This window comes from Colletotrichum spaethianum (genome assembly GCF_022836535.1).
Source record: "Colletotrichum spaethianum MAFF 239500 DNA, contig19, whole genome shotgun sequence".
Classification (NCBI taxonomy): domain Eukaryota; kingdom Fungi; phylum Ascomycota; class Sordariomycetes; order Glomerellales; family Glomerellaceae; genus Colletotrichum; species Colletotrichum spaethianum.
The window spans coordinates 724,192-751,915 of record NW_026054789.1 but is presented as its reverse complement, the minus strand read 5'-3'; the positions used below and the strand labels follow the sequence as shown (position 1 = coordinate 751,915).

The 27,724-nt window shown below is 56.4% G+C and overlaps 6 protein-coding genes across 6 annotated transcripts; 3 read left to right on the top strand and 3 right to left on the bottom strand.

Moving 5' to 3' along the window:
• Positions 1–2,473: 2,473 nt before the first annotated feature.
• On the top strand, positions 2,474–9,789 carry ColSpa_07640 (cell morphogenesis protein PAG1; the record flags this gene model as incomplete). The annotated part of the gene is made up of 3 exons (XM_049273852.1): positions 2,474–2,749; positions 2,809–8,655; positions 8,881–9,789. The coding sequence occupies 3 exons, from the start codon at positions 2,474–2,476 to the stop codon at positions 9,787–9,789; spliced, it is 7,032 nt and encodes a 2,343-aa protein (XP_049129809.1).
• A 509-nt stretch (positions 9,790–10,298) lies between these two features.
• ColSpa_07639 (mitosis protein dim1) lies at positions 10,299–11,049 on the bottom strand (the record flags this gene model as incomplete). The annotated part of the gene is made up of 5 exons (XM_049273851.1): positions 10,299–10,324; positions 10,419–10,518; positions 10,579–10,667; positions 10,770–10,905; positions 10,969–11,049. The coding sequence occupies 5 exons, from the start codon at positions 11,047–11,049 to the stop codon at positions 10,299–10,301; spliced, it is 432 nt and encodes a 143-aa protein (XP_049129808.1).
• A 415-nt stretch (positions 11,050–11,464) lies between these two features.
• ColSpa_07638 (uncharacterized protein) lies at positions 11,465–14,970 on the top strand (the record flags this gene model as incomplete). Its single annotated transcript, XM_049273850.1, has 2 exons — positions 11,465–11,621; positions 11,678–14,970. The coding sequence occupies 2 exons, from the start codon at positions 11,465–11,467 to the stop codon at positions 14,968–14,970; spliced, it is 3,450 nt and encodes a 1,149-aa protein (XP_049129807.1).
• A 6,127-nt stretch (positions 14,971–21,097) lies between these two features.
• ColSpa_07637 (protein transport protein SEC1) lies at positions 21,098–23,560 on the bottom strand (the record flags this gene model as incomplete). The annotated part of the gene is made up of 5 exons (XM_049273849.1): positions 21,098–22,783; positions 22,837–23,186; positions 23,246–23,333; positions 23,406–23,443; positions 23,527–23,560. The coding sequence occupies 5 exons, from the start codon at positions 23,558–23,560 to the stop codon at positions 21,098–21,100; spliced, it is 2,196 nt and encodes a 731-aa protein (XP_049129806.1).
• A 1,579-nt stretch (positions 23,561–25,139) lies between these two features.
• Positions 25,140–25,865, bottom strand: ColSpa_07636 (uncharacterized protein; the record flags this gene model as incomplete). The annotated part of the gene is made up of 1 exon (XM_049273848.1): positions 25,140–25,865. The coding sequence occupies one exon, from the start codon at positions 25,863–25,865 to the stop codon at positions 25,140–25,142; it is 726 nt and encodes a 241-aa protein (XP_049129805.1).
• A 548-nt stretch (positions 25,866–26,413) lies between these two features.
• On the top strand, positions 26,414–27,667 carry ColSpa_07635 (putative oxidoreductase; the record flags this gene model as incomplete). The annotated part of the gene is made up of 1 exon (XM_049273847.1): positions 26,414–27,667. The coding sequence occupies one exon, from the start codon at positions 26,414–26,416 to the stop codon at positions 27,665–27,667; it is 1,254 nt and encodes a 417-aa protein (XP_049129804.1).
• Positions 27,668–27,724: the final 57 nt, after the last annotated feature.

Sequence of the window (27,724 nt, the reverse complement as noted above, 5' to 3'; positions counted from 1 at the left end):
AAATATTAAAAAAAATGCAATGGCTTTTGATGGTTCGGGCGAGGCCTGGTCTGGAGCATCATGAAGCCACATGTCAAGACACACGTTCGCTTGAGGCATTGAAGGATATTATAAGCCCTGAATGGCGAACCATTTCAAGACCTGGGCGGCTGGCCCAGCAGCGGGCCGTGGGAAGCCTTGCAACCCGCCGCAAAATCCAAAGGCTGAATGAGAGATGCAGGTCTCAATATAAAGACTCGTGTGTGTGTGATCTCATAGCCGGCGGTGCCTTGGGCAGCAGGTGGCTCAGGATCAGGAGGAGAGGAGAGAGAGCATGACGTGGGGCCAGCATATAGCCTGGTCTCGGCTGCGTGTTTATGCCGCTCTTGGGAGATATCGACACGGCGTTCAAGGTATTGAGGGGGTTGGGCTGGGTTGAAGTGGAAGACAAGACGGCCGTATGGCGGGCGCTGGACGACGAGAGGTGTGTCCGGAGGGTACGGCGCGTGGTAGCACAGAGGACGGAGTTCGGATACGTTTGCCATGGCCCCTGGAGGGTGCGAAGAGAGGCACACCCAGGCGACACCTTGCCTTATGCTTCTTTTGTACCCCTGGACCAATGTTCTAACGGCCAATGGCGCCCTTCCTTGCCTTTCTCGCAGCTCGGTACCGTCCCAATGCAGCCCGCAGAATTACCACACCCGTCCAGTCTTGTCTTTTTTATTTAATTTTTTTATTATTATTCTGGTCCCTCCCGGGCTGCGGCTTGCCTGCTGGCTGGCTTTTGCTGGACCGAGTGGCCGAGGGGGGTTGGTGCTTGCTCCGGTCGACTTGATTGATTGACGGATTGACCAAATTTATTGACTTGGGTGCCTTTATTGATCAACACGATTTACCGATTCGAGTGCTTGCTTTCTTGTCTGCTTGCCTTGTCTACTTACTTTGTCTGATTGCCTCGTCTGTCTGTTTGCTTGCTCTTGGTCTCCTTTTCCTCCCATCGTCATACACAACGCTCACCACTACAAACACCAACACCACCACCGCCAAATACAGCCCAATCCCGAATTCGATCCTTGATCCTCCCAGCTCTCCCGCCGTCGCCGCTCATTTCCTTCCAACTTCTCTCCCTCAATTCCACCCTGATTGCTCGTGGCGGCCATCAGCGACGGTGCACGAAACCTGCCGAATGTCGTAAGGACCCCGGATCATGGGACACGGTCCGACGCAACAATGGGTGAGTGCCAGTTTGGGTTTTCGTATAGGCTTTGCTTTGGCTGCACATGTACGGACTGTACGGATGTGATGCCTTTCATCGTCCGTCTGGACTTTCCCTCCCCCCCATCCCTTACCTTGCCGTCCCTTGCCATGTGCGCGCGCGCGCGCCTTATGTACAACATGACGGGAGGACGGAATCCACGCCGATGCGCTGCCCCCGTCTCTTCGTATAGATCCGTCTCGTCTCGTCCCGTCTCCCTGGCCTGCCGTAGTTATGGTCTGGTCTCTCGTCTCGCCTCGTCCGACGCCTCCTAGCCCGATGTCTGCTACACCACCATTACGATTCCCACCACCACCACCAACACCATACCTTATTTGCATCCACACCCGCGCTACTACATTGCACTACACACACACAAACAAACCCACAGACACCAGGCCCTTGCTCAGCCTATTGCCTGCTTCGCTCTGCCCTTAGGTCCGACTCGCTGCACGGATCCGGCTCCAATTCCTGTTGATCGTTGCTGTGCCGTGTGCACTTCTCTTTGCTCTCCGCCTCTGGGCTTAGCGTTGCGCCCTGCCTGCTGTGTGCCCCCTTCGTCCATCTTTGCCTATCCCTCGTCTTCGTCGCAACCTTTGCTCCTGGTCTGGCCTGGCGCTGGTGTGCGCCGGACTACCTACACATACCTGTGCACCTTCAAAACGTCTAACGCATCCAAACCTCCACCCCGTCTCCGTCCCTTCGCGCAGCCTGCCGTTTCACAAGAGAGGGGAAAGCCTGTCACTGACCATAAGACGTCGTCTCGTCTACTAGCTCCGTCCCAGACGACGCTGCCTGATCTTCTGCAGGACCCGTTAAAGTTCTCTCCGCGATCCGTCACCACCCTCGACGAAGAAGACGAGGACGACGTCGATTGGGACCGAACCCTCAGGCCCGCCGCCCTCGAACCGCATCCTCACCCTCCGCTGCCTCGCTCCGTCCCCCATTCGCGCGAATCCTCCATCGAAAAGCTCTCCCACCCGCTGCCCCCCTCTCCGGCTCGAGCCTCACCTCGCCCCGAACCCACAATCACGCCCACTCCCGCTCTGGCCACGGCGGTATCATCGAGCGAGTCGTCGATCCAAGAGCGCGTCCTATGGCCACCACCGCCAGACGTCCATAGTCCACGGCATTCAACACTCTAGAAATGGAAGCCACGCCAGCACTTCTTCGAGTCCCCTCAGCCCGCAGATAATCGCTGCTGCTGGCGCGAGCCTCAACACCCCCGACCGTCCCGATATGCATGCCGTTGGCCGTCTGGAGCCGGACGCGCCCCCAGGGCCGCGCCCCGGCACCGCATTGTCCGGCACGACTGTCAATTCGGGGCCTCAGGTGCCCGAGAGGACATCTTCAGCGACCGACTTCACGAATTCCTCCGCCACGCAGAGAAAAGTAGAGCGAATGCATAGCAAGTCGAGGCGCGAACACGCACACCACCACTCTCATTCTTCCAAGCACCATAGGGATGAGCAAAAGACTGTCGGGGAGTACGCCCTACATGTACTCTTCACGTCCGTATGTTTTGCTTGCGCCGCCCTCTTTGAGCGTCATGATCGCTGACAATCGTGGCCCAGTTCATTGCCCAAGCCGAAGAGAAACTGAATGACTGCATTACAGTGCCGTTTGAACCCGAGCCGCAGGTCGAGCAAATATGCGGCCCGGGAGTCGATCCATCCTTTGACCAGATCATTACCGCCTTGGGCCACATTGCCCGCCCGCGACCGAAACCCCTGATAGACTCCATGATGCTGTGGAGGAAGAGCAAGAGCGATGCAGCCAACGAAGCCCGAAGCCAGTTGCAGCAGTCGAGAGGTGCCGCACCTGGTCCGCTCCAACGAAGGAATACCGAGCCTCTTCAACCCTTGGCTGGAACCATTGACAACGGTTTGACGAGTCCCCAGACATCGCTTGCTGCGAAACAAGAATTCGTAGCCCACGCCGAACGCCGCTCGACAGTCTCGATTTATATCCTATGTCGTGTTCTGTTGGAGGTCATCAGCCAGACCAGCCTGCCCTTTTTGACGTTAGAGATGGAGGAGAAGCTTGAGGGCATCATCTTTGGCCAACTGAAGATCGCCGATACCGAGCAGCTGATGGTCAGCCCTCTGAAACTCGCAAACTGGAATCTTTTCTCGCAGCTCCTCGGCGTGATGAGCGAGATCAACTTCAGGGGCGTCACGGACAGGTTCCTCGGTGACCTCGAGCGCTCTCTCCAGGAGCTGGTCGCCAAAAGCCCAACCTCCCCAGCAGGCCGCGACGCTGAAGGCAAGATTGAGCTGGTCCTCGGGGGCATGAAGCATCTCAAGGTTAACATGTCACACCCGGAATCTTGGGAACACTCGTGCGACTTCATGGTGGCCCTCGGGCGTCTCTTCCATCGATCCCATGGCCAGCGTGTTAAGACGGCCTTCTGCCAGGTGCTCGAGACGCTTTTGCTCACCGTCGCTGCCCAGGCGACGAACCAAGACCTGGCGCATCCGAAGTGGATCGAAGTGCTTGGGGCCATCGGTCCCCGGCTTGCGCAAATGTTCATCAAGCCCCGACACTGGGGCTTCGCCTTTCCCCTGACGGCAACGCTACTCTGCGTATCTCCCCCGGAGACCTTCGGGTCTCAATGGCTTCAGTTGATTCTTCCTCTGCAGCCAAAACTTAAAGACCGCTTCACGCGGCCGCTGTGCCTCCAAGTAATTGCGCGGCTCTTATGGACATACTTGTATCGAACAAACGATACCTTGCCCAATACTACAAGAAAACTAGACGAGGTGATGAAGTTGGTGTTGCCCCCAACAAAGCGCGGCCTCATTGCATCCGACTCGGCCGTTGCCGAACCAGTCATCCAGATCATTCGAATCATCGGGTACAAGCAACCCGAGTACTGCTTCAAGCATATCATCTTTCCCCTGATCAACGCCGAGTTGTTCGTATCCAACAAAGATCTCCGGGTGGAACAGCTCGACCCAGACCGGATGGTGATTGGAATCAGAGCCTTCCTGGCTATCATGTCAGACCTCGAGAAGGGAGACGAAGGCCGGCCCCCCTTTCCAAGCTCGTTTCCGCCACCGCCCGCAATTGAACGCGAACGCATGCCAGCGTCCCCTATGATGGTTCCGCCTCACCACGGCTCATCCATGAATTTTACTGGAACATCGGGAGAGGGCGAACAGCTCTCCCGCCCTGTGCGGATAGCCGCCCTGAACGACGTCGTCAAAGAGTACTATCATAAGTTTTGCGAAATTCTTGGCAAGATCACCATCATCTGCGACAACACGTTTGGAGGCCAGGCTGTCCTGGACGAGAAGTTCAGCAGCCCGGGCCCCAAGACCCCGATCGCAGACACATTTAACTTCGCGCGGCGAGACGACCAGTCTCCCGCAGACCATAAACAGGCGTTTTACGAGCTTTTGCATGTTGCGGTTCAAGCGTTGCCCCGTTGCCTCTCTGTCGATATACCCTTCAACTCGTTGATCAACCTCCTCTGCACGGGTACCGCTCACGTGCAATATAACATCGCCTTTTCATCAGCACAATCACTTAAAGCTATAGCCCGACAAGCCCATGCGCAGCAAGTCACCATGGGCTTTGCTCGCTTCATCTTCAACTTTGACGACCGATACTCAACAATGTCCGATGGCGGAATGCTCGGCCCGGGTCACATTGAAAGCACACTTCGCCTGTACGTTGAGTTGCTACAAATATGGATTGAAGAGATTAGACGGAAGACCCGCGACGCTTCTCTAGACCAACTCGAGGCGAGCGACAAGCGCGGCGCAAAGCTCGATCTGTCCGGTATCTGGGCCGAAGTGGACCAGGCGGAAGCTCACGGTTTGTTCTTCTTGTGTTCGCAGTCTCGGAGAGTGCGGTACTTCGCCATTACCGTCCTGCGGCTCATCACCGACTTTGATAAAGCACTCCAGAATCAGGACAAGGATACTTTGCGGGTTATCGACATCCTAGAAAACGACTCGATGCAGGTAATGAACTTTAAAGATGAAGGTCTTTCCGTCGCGGAAAGGAGCAGGCTCCAGAGGGGAATGCAAAACAGCAACAATCGAGGCGCCCTTGTGGAGCTGTGCACCAGTGACGTGTCATACGACACGACGCTGTGGTTCAAGCTCTTCCCCAATCTCATCCGCATCGCCTACGAAAAGTGTCCCTTTACAGTTACCATTGGCCGGGACCTGATCTGCAACCGCATTTTGCAGATGTACAAGGCCATCGTGCTCTTGTCGGAGCCTTCGAGGGGGTTGTACTATGGTTCAGATCCTGGGAGCGCCCGTGTCGCCGGTAGAACACCGACGGCACAGCCGGAGATCCTCGTGGAACAGTGGAAGCTCTATCTCATATTCGCCTGTACGACTTTGGCCGATCCAGGGAGCGTCGTGCCCGCCAATTCTCAAGGCACACAACATAGCCGAAAGACATCCAAGCCAGCCTCTGCGGACAAGATCGTTTCAGCCAGGGTACTTTTCAAGTATCTAATACCCCTCCTGTCCGTTTCTTCGGCATCAGTCAGAGATGCAGTCGTCCTGGCTATGGGGTCGATTAACATACACATTTACCGCACCCTGCTGGAAGAGTTGGCAGGTCAGGTTTCGCGCTGCAACGACGAAGCGCGTGCTCGTATCCATCAACGCACAAACAGCAGCCCAAGACGCAACCGCAAGATGGATCTCCTCAGAACCGAAATTACCCATGTGTACAAGCTCACCTGCCATTTCCTCAAGGTAGAGGAGGTCTACAACGACGAGTGGGTCCTGACAAACCTCGTCACTTATACCCGGGACCTCAAGCTCTTCCTCATGGACGGAGAAGTTCAAATGGACTGGGAGTTCCAGAAACTTAGGCGCCACTACTGCGGCCTGACGGAGGAACTCTTTGAGGGAATCAACAGGACGAAGGACCCATCTCGGTGGATGACGTTTGAATCCCGAAAATCCGCGTTCTCTTTGATGGAAGACTGGTGCGGCTTCTCGCCAAATCAGACTCAGATCCGCGTCCGGGAAGACACCATGCGGCAGTCCCTCATCGACCAGCAGTCTCTTGGAGAGAGGGGCACGGTCACCGCGGCCATGGAGATAGAGAAACGGAATCTCCGTACCGCTGCCCTCAGCGCCATGGCGGCCCTTTGTGGTGGACCAATGAGCATAACCACTGAGAGCGGCGCAACGCTCCAATTCGATATCCGGAGAATGCTCGCGTGGATTGAGGCCATCTTCAACTCGGGCAGCGACCGCATGAACGTAATCGGCCGCCGGGCTCTGAAGAACCTGATCATCCACAACCAGGAGCTACCATACCTCCTGGAACACTGCATTGCTCGTTGCTACCTGTCCGACGTTTCGAAAGTGCAGGAGAGCTACTTCGCTGTCGTGACTCAGGTGTTGTTGGATCATCTCGACTACTCGTGCGCCTTTTGGAAGCTGCTTGGGCTCTGCCTCTTCACACTTGGTAACGACGAGAGCGAAATTCGTTCCAAGTCTGCTCGCTTGATGAGATCGCTCGAAGAAAGGCAACAACCAGGTCGGACCTCCAAGATCCAGGACTACGACATTAGCATTTCCGACAAAACGAAGGCAGTGTATAAGTTGGCTCAGTTCGAAATCTCCAAGCGACTTGCAAAACAGCATACCGAGTTGGCATTCCACATCTTTTCAGAGTTTACCCTTTACTTCAAAGATCTCCAGCCCGCTTCACAACGCAACGTTGTAGCCGTCATCCTGCCCTGGATCCAGTCAATCGAGCTGAAGGTTGATCCGAACGGCGGCCCCATCGCCCAGTCTTACGTTCTCTTGGCCAACTTGCTAGAGATCACCATCAAATCGAGTGGCGCACTGCACAACGAGGTTCAGGCACTGTGGCAAGCCCTCGCAACCGGACCCTATCCAGGCAATGTCCGATTGATCCTCGACTTCATTATCTCTCTGTGCCTCGAGAGGCGCGAGCAGAACTTTGTCGAATACGCCAAGCAAATCGTCGTCTTCCTCTCTAGCACCACCAGTACGCCAGGCATGAAGGTTGTCGAGTTCCTTCTCATGCAGATCACTCCCAAGGCAATGGTGCCGAACGAGAAGAAGGATGCTATGCCGCCACCACCGGACATTGGCCTCTTGCCTTACTGCGCAGACCTAGGAGAGGCACTTCCTGTGGGCACGAAGCAGGCTGGATTTTCTCTGGGACAGCTCTCGCTGATCCTGCTGGTCGATCTCATGGTATCCCCTGTGCACCTAACGCCCGAGAATGTACCAGTGCTCCTCCAGGTGGTGACGGTGCTCTGGGATCACTACACTCCTCTGGTCCAAGAACAAGCCAGAGAAATGCTGGTCCATCTCATTCACGAACTTGTCATCTCTCAACTGGATGATCAGACGGAGCCTACGGCCAGGGCATCGATCGAGGATCTCATTGACTTGATTCGTCGTCATGATCGCTCGGTCGTCTGGGGTTACGAGGACAGCAACGGCAAAGCTGACGATCACGACAACAAAGTCCCTCCAAGCATGGAGTTCTTGACAGCAGAGGTTGTCAAGACGTTTGAGATGACTTACCCGGGCATCAAGGACCAATGGGGCAGGCTGTCGCTGACATGGGCAACGTCATGCCCGGTCCGACATCTCGCTTGTCGCTCCTTCCAAATCTTCCGGTGTATCCTCACTTCCTTGGATCAATTTATGCTGGGAGACATGCTCGCACGCCTATCAAATACTATCGCCGACGAAGACACCGAGATCCAGACCTTTGCGATGGAGATCCTAACCACTCTCAAGACGCTTATCTTGAAGCTTGACGCAGACAAGTTGCTCACATTCCCCCAGCTCTTCTGGACTACATGTGCTTGCTTGGAGTCTATCAACGAGCGCGAGTACCTCGAGGCTGTGGAAATGCTGAATGAATTCCTCACGAAGATCGACTTTCGGTCACCCAACGTCCGCAGGCTTCTGCTCGACGGCCAACCCTCGAGATGGGACGGCCAGTTCGAAGGCCTTCAGTCCCTTCTGTACAAGGGAATGCGGTCATCCATGTGTATGGAGGCCACTCTGAGCACACTTGACAAGCTGGTCCAGCTACCTAGTGACAATCTCATTGGGGACGACAGCCGGCTTTTCTTTGCTGTTTTGGCCAACTTTCCCCGTTTCTTACACGAGATGGAACAGGACGAGCCCAGCGAGCAAGCGTTACAGTCTGCTGGGGTTTTGTGCGCCGTCTGCGAGTCTCAGGGGTATGGCAACATTGCTGAAGTGCTTGGGGAATACGTCAATTTCAAGTACCAGGGCAACAGCAGAGAGTTTCAAAGCCGTCTCTTTGCCGCGCTGAAGGATCACTTCCTTCCCAAGTTGGATTTCAAGATGGTCATCTTTTTGATGGGCCTGCTTACGAACTCCACGGCGTGGGTGAAGCTTAAGACCATGAGAATCCTCAGCATCGTTATTCCCGAGATCGACATGCGGAAGCCCGAGCTGGCCGGCCACGGTTCCGATCTTATCTCGCCCCTCTTGCGTCTACTGCAGACCGAATTCTGCATGGAGGCACTGGAGGTGCTGGACAACATCATGACGATGTCGGGCAGCGCCATGGACAAGCAACACTTGAGAATGAGCATGACACGATCCACGTCCAAGACGATTCGCAAAGAATACGAGCGGATCCAGAGTTTATTCGGCATTCCAGAAGCGTCGGGTTGGGCCATTCCGATCCCGGCCAAAAAGACGGATTCCACGCGTGCCAATATCCACGCCGCCTTCTACATGTGCCAGACCGCCGAAGGAATCCTCACGGAGGCGACGCCGACGCCCGATGTTGAGTTCCACAACGACGACTTCCCGTACAGCTACTTCCAGATGCCCGACAGGACCGAGACGATGATGTCGGACGACGGCCGCGGCGACGGACACCTTGGCGACCTCGTTACGAAGCTGGATAGCCTCGACGACTTCTTCGACGACCTCGGCACGAGCCCGCCCAGCGACGGCCGCTCATCGAAGACCATCACCGAGTTCTCTCCGGACAGCTTCGAATCCGGAGCGCAGTTGTATGATGAGCAAATCCTGCCAATCCTGCATCAGGCTTCCAACAACAGCACATTCCAGAATGGATTTACTGACAGGCCACCAGCTACGGCAAGGGATCCGAGCTCCAACACGATGAATCCTGGAGCTTTTAGCGCGTCATCCTCGGCGGCCGGCGGGATGGGAGGCGGTTCGCGACCGGGGCTCCACTACAGATCAATCACGTCGCCGTCTGCGCCCGCGTCGTACCAGCCGCATATCAGCGAGTTCGCGTCGGACGACGAGTTCCCCGAAGACGTCTTCTCGGACGCAGACGACGAGCGACCGAACACGGGCCACGGCGGCGAAGGCTCCTTTTCCCTGGAGAGCATGATCAAACCGCTCGCGCAGAGCACAAGATCGCGGATGCGTCGTCTGACGGGAGGCCGATCGCGCGAGAACGACCGACAGCAGGAACTATTCCGAGCCGAGCGGGCTGCCGCGGCGCACCAGGTTCCCAAGGTGCCGACTAATTACCTGACCAAGATGCCATCGCAAGGGGAGATGCTTTGAGGGGGGATGCATAGGATGGAGTTATGATTGAATCTACAGAATCTACAGAATCTACAACATGTAATACAGCACCACTCGCCCGACACAAGGGTGAGAAGAAGGGCATGAGTTCACAACTCAAGCTGAGAGCGACAACCATGACAACCATGACCGATACGGGGAGTTGCGAAGCATGTAAACGACTTACTTATCATATCACGATGAATGATGCATAGAAGGAAGACAAGAGGAAGCGGAGCGTACCTTACCTAATGAAAAGAAATTAAGAAAGATATCACGATTCTTGGGATCACGGAATTAGCATCTTCTGAGTTCAAAACATGATAGTGTTCTTGATTGTGTGAGACCAACCCTATGTCTTTCCCGGGGAATCTTTCTGCCCTTCTGCCTTATACAAGCTGCAACATTACAATGTGAGTAGATGGGTATGTGTGTGTGCGCGTGTGCGTATGAAGCCGTAGCTTTGGCCGTGGCCGGTGCTGTAGCCATCGCCATTCGAGGAGGGGCGTCTAGTATCGGTGCCTGGTGGAGTAATCTGCAGACAGAAGAGCGTTAGCGAAACCATAGCTGTGTATGCTGAATGGCGCCAGCGCGTATGAGCGACGGAGAGTTTGGGAGGGTGTTCTTACCCTTCGGACTGACGACCAGACCGCGACCCTTCTTGGCGCCGCGGTAGACCGTCTCGATGATGTCTATGAGTTCTTGTTTGTCTTCGAGGACCCAGTTGAGCTACGGAATATGGTTAGCACGCCGGCCGCGAGCTTTGAGGCATAAAGGGTCGTAGCTTACTTTGTTATTGTTACCCGTTCCGAAATCCACCATCATGTGCTTGTTGCGGAAGAAGAACATGATTGTGCAGGGGTCGTACAGTTCGTACACTGGTAGGGGAAAGGATGTCAGCAGTCTATTCCGGCTCTAAATAACACGTTCAGATGGAAGAAGGGCAGGTGTCTAGGAAAGGAGACGTAGACGGAACGTACTCTGGTTGAAGTCTGGGACTTGGTCAATGTCGCAGACATAGATGACGGCGAAGTTCTTGACGCGCTCGGAGATGCGGTACAGCACCTCGTCTTGCTGCATGCATTGCGGGTCGGCGTCGCGTCCGAATCTGATAACCTTTATTTCTCACCGTTAGCTGCTTGGCGCCATCATGGAGGGTTGAGTCCAGGTGCGACTTACAACGAGGCGCTCTTCCTCGGAGAGGATCGCTTGGTCGACGTGCCAGCCACTGTTGAGATGGGGAATGACGATGGAACCCATGGCGAGCGATGGTTGTTTCGGTTCGAGGTTTCTGGGGTCGGTGTGGTGGGTTGCGCGGTTCTGTACCGTGGGATCGTGAGGTTGTTGTGTGGTGTTTTGGTCGAGGGAGGGATTGCGACAAGGTGATTCTAGAAATTCGAGGTTTGGGTTTCCAGCGTTCGGCGAAATGTCATTGCGGGTCGTCCCCTGCTGGCGGCACCCCAAAATGCCCCTCTCGATCCCCGCGCTAAGCTTGGAAGGGACAAGGTTGGAAGCGGTGGGGGTCGGCAGAACTTTTTATTTCTTGGAGGGTCCACTGCTCGGTTCTCTAGAGGAATTGGAAGATCGTGCGAGAGAAGCAGCGGACGGGAATTCTCGTTGCTGCACAACTCTATATAATCGCCCAATTTTTTTTCGAGATCCCGCCACTGAAACGATGCCTAAACGTCATTCGCGTGGACTCGAGGGCGCAGATGCCTCGCGCAAGAGACAGAAGGTCGTGCATGAAGCTCCGACCTTTGAAGAGGTCAACCATTCGCGACACCTTCAACAACTCTTGACTTTCGACCAGGACCAAAAGCGAGCTCGACACGGTAGGCTGGTTCTGCAACTGGAACTCAATTGCTTGAAACTGACCTTGTGTCTTCAGGTATCCAATCCCTCAAAGTCTTCCTCGACGGATTCAACTCGGGCAATGGCGACAACAAGGACCGGTTCACCACTCTTCGGGAGTACCTCGACGCCGCCCGGCCGCGCAACACGAGCGACGACGCCGTCCACCTCGGCGACATAATGGAGACATGGTCGTACGGCGCACAGATCAATAACGAGGCCATGATGTCCGCCGTACCAGCTGTGCTGGCCCTGCTGCTGCAGGTCGCCTCGCAGACCCTCGAGCTGCTGCCGCATGCCCTCGACATTGCCCGTACGCTGCTGCAGGAGCGCCAACTCAAGCTCATTGCGCGTTGCCTTTCGGCGCCCAAGGGAAGCGGGTACATCATCTCACCGACGCTGCGGCTGGTGCGCGAGATCGTGACGCTCGACGGCGGAGCGCTAGCGAGGAGGGTGTTCCGCGCGCGGGACCATACGTTTGCGAGCTTCGCGAGGAACTTGGAGATTCGGCATCTGGGCGCCGATGGCGAGAGGAGCGGTGTAGAGGACCCGTCGAAGCCTTCGGTGCGGACGAATGCGATCAAGCTGTTCTTGAGCTGCCTCAAGTTCCTGCCGGCCGAGGCGAAAAAAGAGATGTTGATGCTCAAGGAGGTCTTTTCTCACTTGACGTTCCTGTTGAAGGATGACCCGCCGTTCTTGATCCTCGAGATGCTGGCCGCACTGAAGAAGCATGTGCTTTTGGACGACAAGCTGCCGCGCGAAGTCAAGTTCCGCGCCTTCAACACGAAGACTCTGGATCGGTTGGCTGGGCTGTATACGTACAGACATGACGTTGAGGAGGATGACAAGCCTTCGGTCAGAGAAGTCGTCCATGAGTTTTTGCTCTACACCTGCACAACACCCGGTGCTGGAGTGCTGTATCCTGGAACCGGCCTCTACCCGAAGGAGCTCGAGGACGAGGCGGCGCAGGATGTCAAGAGCCTGGACGACTACGGTCTAGAGCGTGTTGCGTGGATGGACAAGTACAAGGATGATATCGCCGTCGCGAACTTTGTGCTCTCAGAGTTCATTCAGAAGCTGCGCCCGTGGTCCAGTCTGAAGCACAGCGAGCTCATCGTGGCCATCTTCCAGGCGGCGCCGGAGCTGGTTGCCAGCTACTTCTTAAACAACAAGTCTTTCACTTTTGAGCCGAAGCTGTCCATGACGTGGATTGGATACGCCGCTTTCCTGTTCAACACGGTAAACCTGCCGCTACCGCCGCATTATGGACCTACGACAGGGTACCGCCGAGTCCCTCCGCCGACTTCGATCCTCCTGGACAACATTATGCCCCTCCCGCTCAAGCAGCGAGACCTCGTCCGTTGTCTCTCCAGCAAGTCGACCCTTGTCTCTTTCTTCGCCATCCGCATCCTTGTGCTCGCCCTCCAGAAACTCGAGGTCGCCCTGAAGATGCACCGCGAAGCGGCTGAGTCGTCCAAATCGACCTGGGAGATGGCGGCGCGGAAGCTCATCGATGAATTCTGCCAGAAGATCCCCGACATGAAGGAGGTGACCAAGTGCTACAAGGCCATGGCGGAGGAAAACGTCCTGCAGCGCGAGGCCGCCAGCAGACTGCTGCTGCTGTACTACGAGGTCATCCCGCAGGTCGCGCTGCGCGCCAACTTTGACGTTTCGCCGTTCCTGGTCAACTCACTCACCCGCCTCGACAGCAGGGCCGAGGAGCCGCAGAACCAGGCCCTGGCCTTGATGGAGCTGGAGAACCTGATTGCCATCGCGGGGTACTCACCGGGCATGAGATGGTTCGCCAAGACGGAGGGGCTTGCGGCCTCGCCGTTCGTCGCGCTTCTCAAGTTCTACGTCGAGAACGCACAGGGGCGGTCGAAGCTCAAGGAGGTTCTTGAGTCTGTGGCGGTGCAACACCAGCTCGTGCTGCAGCAGACCGGTCTCACTCCCCTGCTCCGCGCGGCTGGGGAGCTGAAAAAGGGCGGCAAATCGCGGAACCTGGACCTGATTTGGGAATTCCTCGACAACTGCGCCGGACGATGCGCCGCCTCGCCTCTCAAGTACGTCGACTTGATGCAGGAAAGTGTCGCTGGCAGCCAGGACGAAAGCTCTGCCAGCTTGATCTTGGCCACCATGGTCGAGCAGCTGCCGTTCGTCGTCGACAAGGCAACGGACAAGAAGGACTTGGAACTTCTGTCCAGGTTCTTGACTGTATTGTTGAGTTGTGCCCAGACGAAGGGGGAGACTCCGGCGGTGATAAGCGCCTTTGCCAAGAAGATGACAGAGGTTCTGGCAGGCCGCGCCCCGGCGATCGCCCCAGAGGCTGACAAGGCTTTGCTCGATGGCGAGGCGGAAGAGGAAGCAGCATCAGAAGACAACAGCGCCGAGCCACAACGACAAAGACCGGTCATCGTGAACGGAGAGCTCGACGATTCTTCGCTAGAAGCCATCCTTGACGTGCCGTTCGGCCCTGACGAAGACAACTCGGCGCTTCTCAAGTGGAACTCCAAGAGCGTTGAGGACCTTATCGACGAGGGCCACGCCGCGGCGCTCATCCGCCTCCTGTGGTCGGAACATGCCAGCATCCGTCAAGAGGCCCTCACAAACATCTTGAAGATGGCCGCCAAGTTCAAGGAATCAACTTATGAGGAGAAGGACCAGATCTGGCTTCTCCTCTCGGAACTCGCCGAATCCTCACGCGCCCTCGTGGCCGGCGGCCCCGTTGCCTCGCCGCTGGTCTCGTTTGCCATCAGCGCCCTCGAGGTTCTCAAGAACCCGCTGCACTGCCTCTATCCCAAGGTCAACAGCTTCCTTACGCGCGGGCCCGTGTGGCAGCATGACAAGGTGCCTCTGGCGCACGACATCCTCCACGGCGCCCCTTCGGACGACGACAGATACTACACCGAGGTGAGCTGGCTTCTCGCATACCTGCTGGACGGCTTGCGCACGCCCGCGGACCTGGCCGTGTACCACCAGAAGAAATGGTTCGAGAAGGTCTTTGCGCTCGCGGGGAACCCTTACATGCGGGCGAACCTGCGGACGAGGATCCTCAGGGTGTTGTGGCGGGCGACGTGCATTGAGGGTGGGAGCACGACGCTGGCGACGAGGTTTGGGATCGTGAGCTGGTTGGAGGCGCAGGAGGCGAGGTGCGATGGCGGCGGCGGTGGCGATGCATCGGCTGAGGACAAGGTTGAGAGGATTGATGCGGATAGTCGAGAGACGAGGCGGTTGTATCGAGCGCTGAGGAGAAGGGTTTGGGACACTTGCGATCAGGAGAGGGTCGGGGAGTGGAGTCGGAAAGGGATCCCCTCAGCGTTAGAGGCTTGAGGGGTGAGGAGGCGAAGACGGGATAGGCTACATAATGTACAAAACAAAAGGTGGAATGGAAATCGGTTAGAACATATCCTGTGTCAAGGTCATGGAGCTCTTTTGTGTGCAGACCAATGCTGGACACGATGTGATGTACAAGACGGCTGTTAGCAAGACGTGCTCATTGGAGACTGGCAGTTATTGCAAGATGGCAGATGGCGAACTCTGGGTTCATCCGTTCGTCTGCGAATTTATACTCCTGCAGGATCAACTCTTCTACATTTCATCGTGCTGTATGTCTGCTCAATCCGAGGTACCGATCTTAATCTGTTGCAAGTATCCAAGGTGCGAAATGTTGTCTGTCTAATATCTTTGTTGCAGAGGTTTAAATACTTGACAAGAGTATAAGCATGATACACGTCAGAAGTTATCTGCGGTACGTGTACCAGCCCGAGTATGAGCCCGTTGTATAACATTCCAGCATTGTTGAGGCGGACTTCACTGGAAGTCAACAAGATAGTACCGCCAAGAGGATTTTTGAAAAGAAAGCGAGCGGCCTGTGTATAAATATATACAGATGGAGGAAACGGAGTATGTAATGAAGAAAACACAAAAGTCATCAATACACCTAAAACCAGACCCAAATGGCCTTTACCTGGCGAAGAAACCGATCAGAAGCACAAGACCTAGTGACATCGGCGCAAACTTGAACTGGGGTTCTTTTCCTCTTTTTGATTCCATAATCTATCATCTTGTTTTCCGGCAATTCGTCTAGGATACAACAGAGAGGCAAGCCGAGATGCAGGTGGTGTGAGCGCCAGCAGGACTGTTGAATTCAAAAAGCAGTATTTTCTTCTTCTACCTTACTGCCTTGGGCAAAACAAGCTGTTTCGCAAGACTGCACTAGTCTGTCAAGTAGTCAGGTCAGCAGCAAGGGGGGACAAAGTTTAGACCATCATGACCAAAGCCCTGGCTTAGTTCTGAAGCAGATTGAAACATTGCGGGATTGCCAGCTCTCATGATCCCGGGAGAAGGAAGGCCTTTTTAGTGCCCTTCAGCGGCGCCTCTGGACTGCAGCTCCATAACGTGTTCATATACGTTGCATCTTGCCTGAAGTAGTTTTTAAGCAACGGGTGACGCATGGTACTGTTGCAGAAATCGATCATGCATATGATTGAATGGCGTCGGGAGTTGCAAGGCAAGCGAGGAGAGCTTGCCAATTCACTCTGGATCAAGAATGGAGGTGCCCGAGGAAGGAGGTTCCATGCTCAGATCGATCCAACGATTCGCCGCTAAGCGGCATTCAGGTTCTTGGTTAAGCTCCAAGAGGGAAAAAAATGGGGCAAAATGACGATGCCGAACCCCCCCATTCCACAGTGCAGAGTTGCACTGACTTGGCCCGGTCTCTTGGCCCTGGCTGCTCAAGGTCGGATGTCCCGCAGGAAGAAGTGACCGGCGTTAAGCACAGCACTCACCAGCATAGCAACCTGACAAACAGGAGCCGGAACATACATCCAGGCATCTTCTTCACTCATTCATGAGTGTATGGGAGAGAAGATGTGAGTGGGAAAAATCGTCACCCAAGTTTTGCGGTGGTCAGGTGGAGGGAGTTACCTAAGCCGAACACTACCTACCTTACCTGGTCAACTAGTGCAGGTGGCCCCACCTTCCTCGAGGTGTGGCAGGGAAGGTAAGGTAAGGAAGGTGAGGGAGGAGGTGAGGGAAGGTAGGAACCCATAAGGTACGTACCCGCAGTGGCTCTTGACTGCCACGCACCACGCACCACGCATTTGGCCTGACGAGGGTGGGGAACAGAATTGGGGGGGAGAGAATGGCAAAGCTGCGTTGCTTCTGCTGGTGCTGCTGCACCTGAGCACCTGAGCACCTCCTCCACCAAGTTTCGTCCGAAGTGCCCAAACCTCCTTTGACCACCATCTCTACACGCCCTGACAGTTCGCTGCCAAAATTCACCACCCATCACGAATAATCTCTCTCACCGCATCCGTATTGCATCACTCTACCGCCAAACAAATCATCGATCCCTTTTCGCCTTGTCAGCCTCTCATACCCAGCCTGGTCGCAACGAGGCACGACGCTCATCTGCACCTTGCAGCGCAGCCCGATTGGAGCCCATTCTCCTCCGTCTGCCACCACCACCGCCTTTGACTGGACTGCACTGGACCAGCGACTGCGACCCCCGACCGAGCGACAACCGTCCAACTGACTGACTTGACCCTCCTCGACCCTACACTTACTTACCTTTCTCCTCACTCTGTGCGACGTACGACTACGACAACTACAACTGCAAACCTCAGCCTCCCCTCCTCAACCACCACCACCACCACCACCACCAACAACAAATAAATTTCCTCTCTTCATCTCCTTCTCCTTCCTGGTGTAACAGCGACAGCCGGCTTCCTTCTTTCTGTGGGCTAAACCATCACCCTCTGTCCATGCAAACATCACCGCCCTCGCCACAACATCAATAGCCTTCCCAGCCCAACTCGGATGCGCCTTGCATCATCACACTGCTATGGCACTTCAATATACGGCAGAGTTCCTCATTCATCTGCGAGAATCACCATTATGTATCAAACCGCCCGCACTGCCGCCCGCTGAAGAATGGATGGGGTATGCCATGACCCCCAATTCATCCCACCTGGCTCTTCTAACAATCCATATAGACCTCCCCCAGACAATACTCGCACCCAAGGAACCAGCAACAGCAGCAATAGCCAGACCAAGACTCCTGCCGACAGAAGAAGCCACGACAACCCCCTGCTTGACCAGACGAATCGCCGCCCCGGTCTCGATCGCCACGTCTCGCGGAACAGCGCAAGTATGCTACCACCTGCGCGGATCGTCCCGTTCCCCCAGCCCTTTTGGTGCAATAACTGACAGGGAGGCCAATTGCAGACCCGGAAGACATTATCCTCGGACCGCCCCGAACAGCTTTCGCTTCTGCGACTTTGCGCAATGGGAAGCCCTTCGACAACGACAAGGGGCTCAAGGACGCTGACTCGCCAAGTCGCTTCAACTTCCGCAACCGCAACGGTGATACTCCCGAGGGCGACCGCTTCCGCGACTCGAGAAACAGCAGCTTCCGTCGTCGCGGCGACGGCGATCAGGATCAGGAGGGATGGAGCACCGTCAAGCCACGCAAGAGTTTCGGACACGAGGGCGCTGAGCGCTTTCAGGGTCGCATGGGCGCTGGCGGTGGCGACAGACTTCCCAACGAACGTCGCCCGCGCGATCGCGATGATCGGGAAGGCCCTAGAGACCGAACCCACCGCAACTTTGACCATCACGACAAGGACAAGGACCATGAGCACGAAGAGGCTGAACCGCGTCCCCGCAATGGCCTCAGCAGGGGCAAGTCGGAGCCCTGGTTCAAAAACGATACCAGTAGCAACAGCAACAACAATAACAACGTTGCCAACACGCCCGAGAAGCCTGCCATGACGGCTCGCGAGCGCATCGATCGTGCCAAGAGCTGGAGAGACCGAAACCGGGATGCCGAGGTCGTTGAAGAGAAGACCACTGGCCGAAACTATGAACGTCGCTGGGATCGTGGTGATCACAGGCAAGAGCGGGAGCCCGAGTGGTTTGATGAACCCGCTGGAGAGAAATCGGGAGGCCATACCGAAGAGGACTTCAAGAAGTTTATGGAGAGCATGAAGGCAAGCCGCAACGCGCCAGCCGAGGACAAGGCACCGATTGCCGTTGCCGAGGCTGCGATCAAGGCTGAGCAGCCGGCTGTTGCTTCTGCGCCCGCTGTCGAGGTCGGTCCCGACCAGTTCTTCCTCAAGTTTGCATCCACTGCTGGCTTGGATGTCAGTTCCCGAGTGAGCCCAAGAAGGAGGTTCCCGCCAAGCCCAAGACTGGCGGCGGCAAGTCGTCGCGCTTCACGTCATTCTTCAATGCTCCCCTAGACGACCCCAACCGTCGCATGCAGACAGAGCCCTCGACACCTCTTGCTGGACTTTCCATTGGCGGCCCCGACGGGTCTACGCCGGCTCCTGATTCCGAGAAGCAAGCTTTTCAGGCCTTGCTCATGAAGTTGCAGCGCTCCAACATCCAGTCTTCTACTCCTCCCGCTTCGCAGCCTTTCCAGGAACCCCCTCCGCTCGCACGGGAGCCGGCTCCGTCGAGCTCCGTCGCATCGCCCGAGCCATTCCAGCAGTATGGTGGCGAGCGCCGAGAGGATCCCCGTCCTCGCATGCCTCAAGGATCTATGTCCATGTCTGATATCCTTGCTCCACGCCCCACGATCCCAGGCCAGCAGTCTGCTGCTCGTCAAGACCAATTGCTTCAGGAGCTGGTTGGGCAGCGCCACCAGGCCTCTAGCCAGGGCTCGGGCAGGATGGAGCCGAACCAAGGTCGCAACATGAGCAACACTGAGTTCTTGATGAACTTGATGAGAAACCAGCCCGAGCCTCCGCGCACCGAGCAGCTTCTCATGCGCATGCCGCAGCCCCAGCGCACCGCTCAGATCCCGCATGCCCCAGAGCGCGAACCCGACTTCCCGCAGGGCATTCCGCAGGGTATTCCGCAGGGTGGCCGCGGCTCTCAACGCCAGATGCGAGGCCAGGGCCCGCCGGGCTTCATGGACGAAGCCTTTCACCATCCGGAACCCGAGCCTCGTATGCAGCCCACGCAGATCCTGCAGCGTCCTCCCCCGCCTCCCGGTTTGGACCAGATGAACCCCAACTGGATCCAGGCCGGCGGTCCCATCCCCCCTCAACAGAGATCGATCATCCCTCCTCCTGGTCTTGCCGGCGGCCCTGGTCGCAACCACCCCATGGCCGCCATGTTCCCGCCCAACTTCCCTCCCGGAGCATTCCCACCCCCAGAGGCCATGGCAGGCCCGCCGCCGCGAAACATGCCCCCTCCTCCGGGCTTCTTCGGCGGCCCCCCTCCTGGATTCATCCCTCCCCCTGGAATGCCTGGCTTCCCCGGCCCGCTGGGCCTGAGGGACACGGCTTCCCCTTTGACGGACGCATGCCTCCTCCCGGTGCCGCTCAGGCGTTCCGGAGACAGTAAACCCCACCTAGCTAAGGATTCAGTCTCGACCTCGACATTTGGGGTCAGGTCACACTGCCGCAGCACATCAAACGCTGCATTTAACTTGTTCGAGTCTCTACATCGAAATGTTCAGATGTATGTCCGAGAAGGACATGATTTGTACACAACCCAATGAAAGTGTCGGAATAGCGACGTCTTATCGGATCTGTTCAACTAACAACCTATCTCTAATCCTCGGTAATCACGTCTCTCCAGCCTGACTGGAGAGGGCGGTCTCTTTTGGCTCTATTCGTTTCGCACAGTGAACCATACCTCGGTTATACCGACGACGAAAAACACTTCTGCGGCTACGTCTTCTTCGTTCCAGAGCAGACGCTGTTCACAATCAAATATACCTTGGTCTCGGGCCAGGCCATGAGGGCCTCGTCCATCCAACACAATCCGAAGGTGTGGGGGGTGGAATCAGATACAAAAACGGATCGACGAATTCCCGAGGGGAGGATTGGAATGTGATGTTCCGATATTGTTCTACCACGGTAGATATGAATGAAACGAAATGGATGTCTTGTTCCCTCGCTTCCACAACTCTTTTCCCTCATTGTCTGGTGATGTTCCTTGTGATGTGTGTGTGCCCTTCTGCCCATCTCAACTGCCCAACTTGCTTGGCAGGAAAGCGAAGACAACGGTATCATGCCGCTGCTCTGCCTATTCAGTCTCACTGCTGTCCAAATGTTTCTCGAAGAGCGCACGGGTGTATTCCGACACATGAATCACAACAACCCGAGTACACCTCGGTGGCACGTGGATGACGGTACGATACTCAAGGAGGGGGGGCAACGCTCGTTCATGACCTCGGACATTGTACTTTGTATGGATTTATATGGTTCTACAGATATCCAGAAGCCAAATCTGCCACCTCCAAGGCGATCATCCAGTCGCTCCGCCGACCACCTCGAGTCATCGGGTCCCACAAGCATCTGGAGGCCGAGTATGGGACCCCTTCTGGGTCAACACCAGAGAACGCCACGCTGGCAAAAGAAAAAAGAAAAGGTGCAACGACCAAGGCCCCCCAAAAAGTGTATTGGGGGGGCTGTCTCCAAACAGTCGTCCGTCCTGCCTTTCAGTGCTTGTCCTTGTCCTTGTCCTTGTGACTCTTCTTCATACCCAGGAAGTTGCGCTTCTTCTTGTCCTTTTCGAGCTTATGCGGCTTTCCGCCGTCTGACGGCGCAGGCGAGGCGCTGCCTCCGTTCGAAACGGGCGCAGGGGCGTTGAGGCTCATGCTGCTCATCTGAGCCGTCGGTGGCGCCACGGGCCGGCTCGGAAGACCGCCCGGCGCCGGGGCTCTCCGGCCAGGGCCTGCCGCCGGTTGACCTGGTGGTGCCATGCCAGGGGCAGGCCGTTGCGCCATGGGGTTGGGTGGAGGGGCGGGTTTTTCGTAGACCCACGCCGGCGCACGGGGTGTCGGCCGCTCCATGGGGATATCGAGCGTGCGTTTGTCCCTGCCCAAGTCGCCTACCTGACGAACGTAGAGCTGTGGTGTGAGCATGTGGCTGGTCACCAAGAAAATATCCTTGCCTTGGCGGGCCGAGACTTCGTAGCATGCGCGGCTCTCGCTGTACGTCGCGCCACCGGCCATGAAGACAATGTAACGCTGTCGGTTTTCTGGTGGTCTTCGGCCCGCTGCCGCCCAGTTCGGCCTGCCTGCGCGCAGTGAACCTTGCTGGGAGGCCAAAAGGTCCTCATTTGGGTCCGCTGGCGGCTTCACGTAGGGGAACGTCGTCTGATCCAAGGTGCCCCGGCTGAGCTCGTCGAGCATCGTCTGCATCGCCGTCTCGAAGCGGGACAGCGAGTATTCCTCGCTGACTTCCGCAGATTTGGTGTTCTTTGGGAACAGAGGCGGCTGGGGCGGCCGCACGTCTTTCAAGCCGGTGCGCAGGGGGCGGCCGCCCAACATTTCGAGGTTGACTGCGACCTCTCCGTCTCTTTGCGGTAGGCCGGAGTGTGCCAGCAGTCGGTTAACGTCTTCCATAATGACGCCGTCTCGGTAAAGCACGTAGAGGATGATCAAGCGCAATCGGTCGGAAGGCGAAACAGCATCATCGTCCAACAGCCGCACGACCTGATCCAAGATATTCTTGGGCTTTTTGAAGTCCTCATCCAATCCTGTCGCTAGAGTCTGCTCGACCGAGGCAATGTCCGGTAGCTTGTGCTTTTCAAATATATTCATGGCCTCCTGTGCCATATTCAAGTGAAGTGAGTACGCCTCCTTCATCTCCTGGAATTGCGGCAGCCCAGCCAGCATGTCCCTGATTGCGTTCAAACTCGTCGTGTCTTGGTTTTCGTTGACGAAATGCGGATTGTCGGCCAAGAACTTTCGGAAGTCTGACATGAGCTTTTCGATGGTATCCTTCATGTGCCGGTGACGGTTGTCTACCCAGACGGGGTCTTTATCTGACAGCTCCATATCCTTTTCCTCTTCTTCCGGGGTGCCGCCGTTGGTGACCATGTGGTATGTCACCTTGTCGCCGTCTTGTATCGGGAGGAGATCGTGAGCCATCGCCTGATATGTGAACTCGTGCACCAACGGTGCCAAAATATCCATCGACCTATCTGTGATGACGAGAGTTCCCGCAGGTCGCGACGACTGTGGTGGAAAGTTGGGGTTCCATTGCGCGTATTCGTCCAATTCTTCTTGTACAAACCGGGCGAGATGGGAGCTGAGTACTGCAGCTTCGTGCAGAGGGTTTCTCGGTCTGTAGTAGCGTACTTTGGGGTATTCACCCAACGTAACGCAAACGCCAGTGATCTGGTTGCGGCTGTCAGCGAGACGGACAGTCCATGGGCCGCTGTTCCACGTACCTTTTGGGCCAGAATCTTCATGTGACGCGCGACCAAGTTGTTGCAAGCGGGGTGGTACAGAATTGGGAAGCTCCAGGGGTCTCTGAACGTCACAAGGTGTGACTCGCGAGGGAAGAAGTCAATGGATAAGGTCTCGAACCCCGCGATGCGTTGCTTGGCGGGCGGGCAGCCGTCAATCATGCGACGAACTCTCGGGTCCAAGACACCGGTCCACACGAGGTAGGATTGCTTGTATCTGCGGCGCTCGAAGTCGTTGACGAGGATTTCGACAATGTTTTCTTGCGGAGACAAGATGTAGATGGCGTCCATCTCGGGGTTCATATCTCGCTTCTGCTCGATGCGCTCGATGTCTGTACAATCAAGTCAGGGGCTAGGTCGCCGCAGAGGAACGGACATTTGCAGGACGTACTGGCAATATTGTGGTTGAGAATGTCATCTTCCTTGACGACATTGTCCAGGATCTTTTTGGAACCTTCGTCTAGAACTAGGACTTTCCACTGAGGGTATCGTCGTCGTTAGCTTCGGGTGACGGCACGCAGCGACGTCGTCAGGGATTGGGTAGATCTCACGTCGCCTTGGGTAATGTTCTTGATAGTGTCGATAATGACTATTGCGAAGTCGTCAGTTTCAAGGGGCACAAGCTTGGGGAGTGGAAGCAGGGGCTGTCGGGTCCCGAGCTCACTCACTCACCGTCATGCTGCTCCTGGAGCGTTGAGACGCCCATCGTGGCAAGTTGCCGCGTGGGTAGCGACCAGGCGAAAACACGTCGTGAGAGGAGACGGAGTGATGTCGCTACGAGGCAGAGAGAGGACGGTTCGTGCCTTGGTCGGAGGGAGGCGCAGGTGCGGGTGCGCCGTCGGACTGCAGGATGGATTGGGCTGTTGTCGAGCAGGAGGCGGACAAGGCTGGAATGCGCGGTGTTGACGTGGAGGGAATCGGGGTTCGAGAAGTCCGGGCTTCTATCTTCGTCCGAGTTCTGTGTGCTGGCGTCTTGGGATCTTGAGTCCTACGGTGTGTCCAGCCCGGTGGACGTTCTGGCCTGGCGGGGTTTCAAGATGGAAGGAGAAGCGGTCGCAGTTGTGGGACTCTCAATGCTCTGGGCCGTGAACCTGAGCTATGGGGAGGGGAGAAGGCGAGCAGGGTAAGGTCCGGCACGGCTCTATGCGGCCAAGTGGGAGGAGGTATACTAGGTAGCTTGGAGGGGGGGGGGGGGGGGGGGGGGGGGGGGGGGGGGGGGGGTTGATCGAGGCGGGCAGGGTTGGGCGCAGTACATGGATTGGTACGTGGCGTGTGTCTTGCAAGCAGACCAGGTAAGGCGATGGATGTGCTGATGAGAAGGGGATGTCTGTCCGTTGGGCTGTTGTTGCTGTGTGGCCCACGAGAGCTGGGAAAGCCAGGCGCATTTCCGGACCCAGTCCTAGTCCTAATTCCAGTTCCTAGTCCCACTGCGCATCGCACCGCTACCTACTTTTCCCAGCTTTTGTCTCCCGTTCGCGCCTCAAGTTGAGTGAGTGTGTGCCCGCCGCTACTAAGGCGGGGCCAGCACTCCTCCACTGGCACACTCGATACGCAGTGCTACCTACTGACTAGGTAGGACAGGACGGGCCTGACCCCTCGCTACACACACTAGAAGAGAGCCCTTGGAGTTATGCACTGCGCATCCTGGCACGGATACTGTAATTAGCGCGGCGGCATTCCCCCACTTTCGGCCCCCAAATGGTGACGAATGGGGTCACCGCCTTTGCATTCCCATCTCACAGCCGGGCTCCTTTAAAGAAACGACACGGGAGATGGTCTGGTAGTCTGCATACTTGCATGGATCATGGCTGTCGCGCCCCGACAATCCCTTGCATGTTTCGAGAAGACGTCTCTCTTGGTCGGTTCTGTTGATTATTCTGTTGACTAGCTGAGCATTAATAATGTGTTCCACCTGTCATTGATACATAACATATCCGTCTGGGTTTCTTGTTAGGCTTCTTACATAGTACGCGCCTTTCGCATGGGCGCCCAAGACTACCCAACGGCTGACATACACACTTGGTGCTGTCGCCTTTGCTCTCTTTCCTATTTACCTCCATTACTGTTGTCTCTTGCTCTCTTTTGGTTGTATATGTCCATGCTAGGATGATGGAGCGTAGGTAGAGATGAGAGCAAAGGAAGTCAAGAGAAGAGCAGGACGATCATACATGTCGTCCGGTTTACTGTGAGTATGAGAGACAGAAATTGAACCTCCAGGTTCGATTCCTGTATATAATGTGCTCGGCTCCAATCGTTGCACTCTGCTATGGGTATCTCATTCGTCATTACAATCCCGAACCAAGGTATCTATCCATGGCCTCACTGCCGTAGAACATCTGCCGCAACCTCTCGGCCTTCTTCTTATCCTCCTCAGCCTTCTTCCGGCACTTCTTCGCGTCCAACGTCTGAGGCTTCTGCTTCGTCTTCTCGACTCTGCTCTTCAAGTCCTTGGGAATATTCAGACCAAGACCATACTTGTCCTCCTTCGGCTTCGTCTTGAGAGGATACTGTATACCCTGGCCCACAGCACCAAGGCCCTTGCGTGAATCCGGGTCCCAGCCATGCGATGACAGGTAGGTCAAGCCCATGCGCGACCGGTCCAGCGCCGACGGGGGATGCGAGTGTGTGAGACAGACCTGATGAGCAATCGAGGCCTCGTGCTTCTGCCTCGTAGTCTTATCCTTACTGCTGCTGCTGCCGTCCTTCCCGACTTCTTCCACGGCGTCGTCTTTCCCAAGTGGCAACGCACAAACGGCGCACATTTGTGCCTCTGGCTTCTCGGCCTCTGTTTCCTTCTTCTCGCTCGGGAGAACGAGGCTGAGGTAGAAATCCCCCACAGAAGAACCAGACTTGGTGGTTTTGACCGGTTCAGTCGTTCTTAGGTTCGGGTCGGATGCCTTGACGAACTGAATCGGCTTGCGCTGGATGCCTGCACCAAACGGTCGCCGGTGGTGAAGTGGCACATCCTCTTCCTCGCCATCTCCTTCATCGTCCTCGACCCGTCTTTGCATTGGCGCAGCCTCTAATCTAGAATCATCCCCTTCGACAAGTTACACGGGAGAGGTTTGCGCGGTAAGGGGTTGAAGCCTGTGGTGTACGATTCAATTTCTTGATGAGATGAAGGGACAATCTGATGGAGAAGGGTCGATGAAGAGTTCCACAGTTCCATGTCCGGGGGCAAAATGCTATGTCAGCAATCTGGAAGGCGCCAGCGGCAGGCAGCGCAGGCTTCCATCCCCTGCAGATTTTGCAACTAGCGTCCTGGGCCACGCCAACAGCGCCGCCAGCGGAGTGGGCCTGCCCCTGTCATCGCAACCCGGAAATCCCCCTGGCGGCGCATCATCTCTTCCCTTTTGTTCTAGAAGCAAGCTGGCGGCCACGTCGGTAATTCACTTCGGCCTGTCTGCTTCCTGTCCACAACGAACTTGTTCACGATATTCACCGGGCCCGAACCTACATACACCGACGACATCTACCTACCTCTTGTCCCGGCATGCTCGAAGACCGCAAGTAGACCTCAGCTATCGTCAAACCCCTCCCAGGTCAGAAGTTCAACACAATGCCTCTCGACTTCTTCGGCCACGTGCTCGAAACCGGCCTCCCGATATGGGTCACGGACAACTGGTGGTTCATCACGAAGGCCATTGTGACGGTCGCGGTCCTTGTGGTCATCAAGCTATGGAGCTCTGGCTCGTCCAACCCGGCTGAGCGGGACATGCACGGGAGGGTCGTCATGATAACGGGCGGGACGTCGGGTATAGGGGCGGCGACGGTGTTAGAGCTGGGCAGCCGCGGCGCGCAAATCATTTTGCTAACGCACACGCCCGTGTCGGACCCCTTCCTCGTCGAGTACATCGGCGACGTGCGCGCGCGGACGAACAACGAGCTCATCTACGCCGAGCAGGTAGACCTCGCGTCCCTTCACAGCATCCGCAAGTTCGCGACTAAGTGGATCGACAACTCCCCGCCGCGCCGACTCGACATGATCATCCTCTGCGCCGCGACCGTTACGCCCGCTGCGGGAAAGAGGACGCAGACAGAGGAAGGCATCGAGGAGATGTGGATGGTCAACTATCTCTCCAACTTCCACCTCCTCTCTATCCTCAGCCCTGCCATCAAGGCCCAGCCCTGGGACCGCGATGTGCGGATCGTCTTCGCAACCTGCTCCTCTTACATCGGCGCGGGGTCTCTTAAGGAGCCCCTAAGCAAGGAAAGCTGGTCCCCGGGCAAGGCGTACAAGCGTAGCAAGCTCGCGCTCATGGTCTTCGGTCAGGCCTTCCAGAAGCACCTCGACGCCTACAAGCGGCCCGACGACCTGCCTATGAACTCGCGCGTCTTCTTCGTCGACCCGGGCTTCGCCCGCACGCCGGGTATGCGACGCTGGCTCTCGCGCGGCACGCTGTGGGGCCTCTTCACATACCTCGCCGCATACCCGCTGCCGTGGCTGTTCCTCAAGAGCCCTGAGCAGGGCGCGCAGTCGATCCTCTACGCCGCCATGGAGTCGAGCCTCGTGCGTGTCGGTGGCGGGAAGCTGATCAAGGAGTGTCAGGTGGTCGACTTCGCGCGCAAGGACGTTGAGGACGAAGCGGTGGCCAAAAAGCTGTGGGAGGAGAGTGATAAGCTCATCGAGACGACGGAAAAGGAGCAGGCTGCCATGAGGGCGTTGCAGAAGAAGGCGGAGGAGGAAAAGAGCAAGCAAGAGAAGGAGGCGGAGAAGGTCAAGGAGGTCGAGGCTCTAGTCGAGGCCATCAAAAAGGGCAAGGAGTCGCAAAAGTCAAAAGGCAGCAAGAAGAAGGCAAAGAAGGACACGTGAAAATATTACGAGATCATAGACATAGACCTTTTAATGACACTCAAGCGCCGTGCTTTG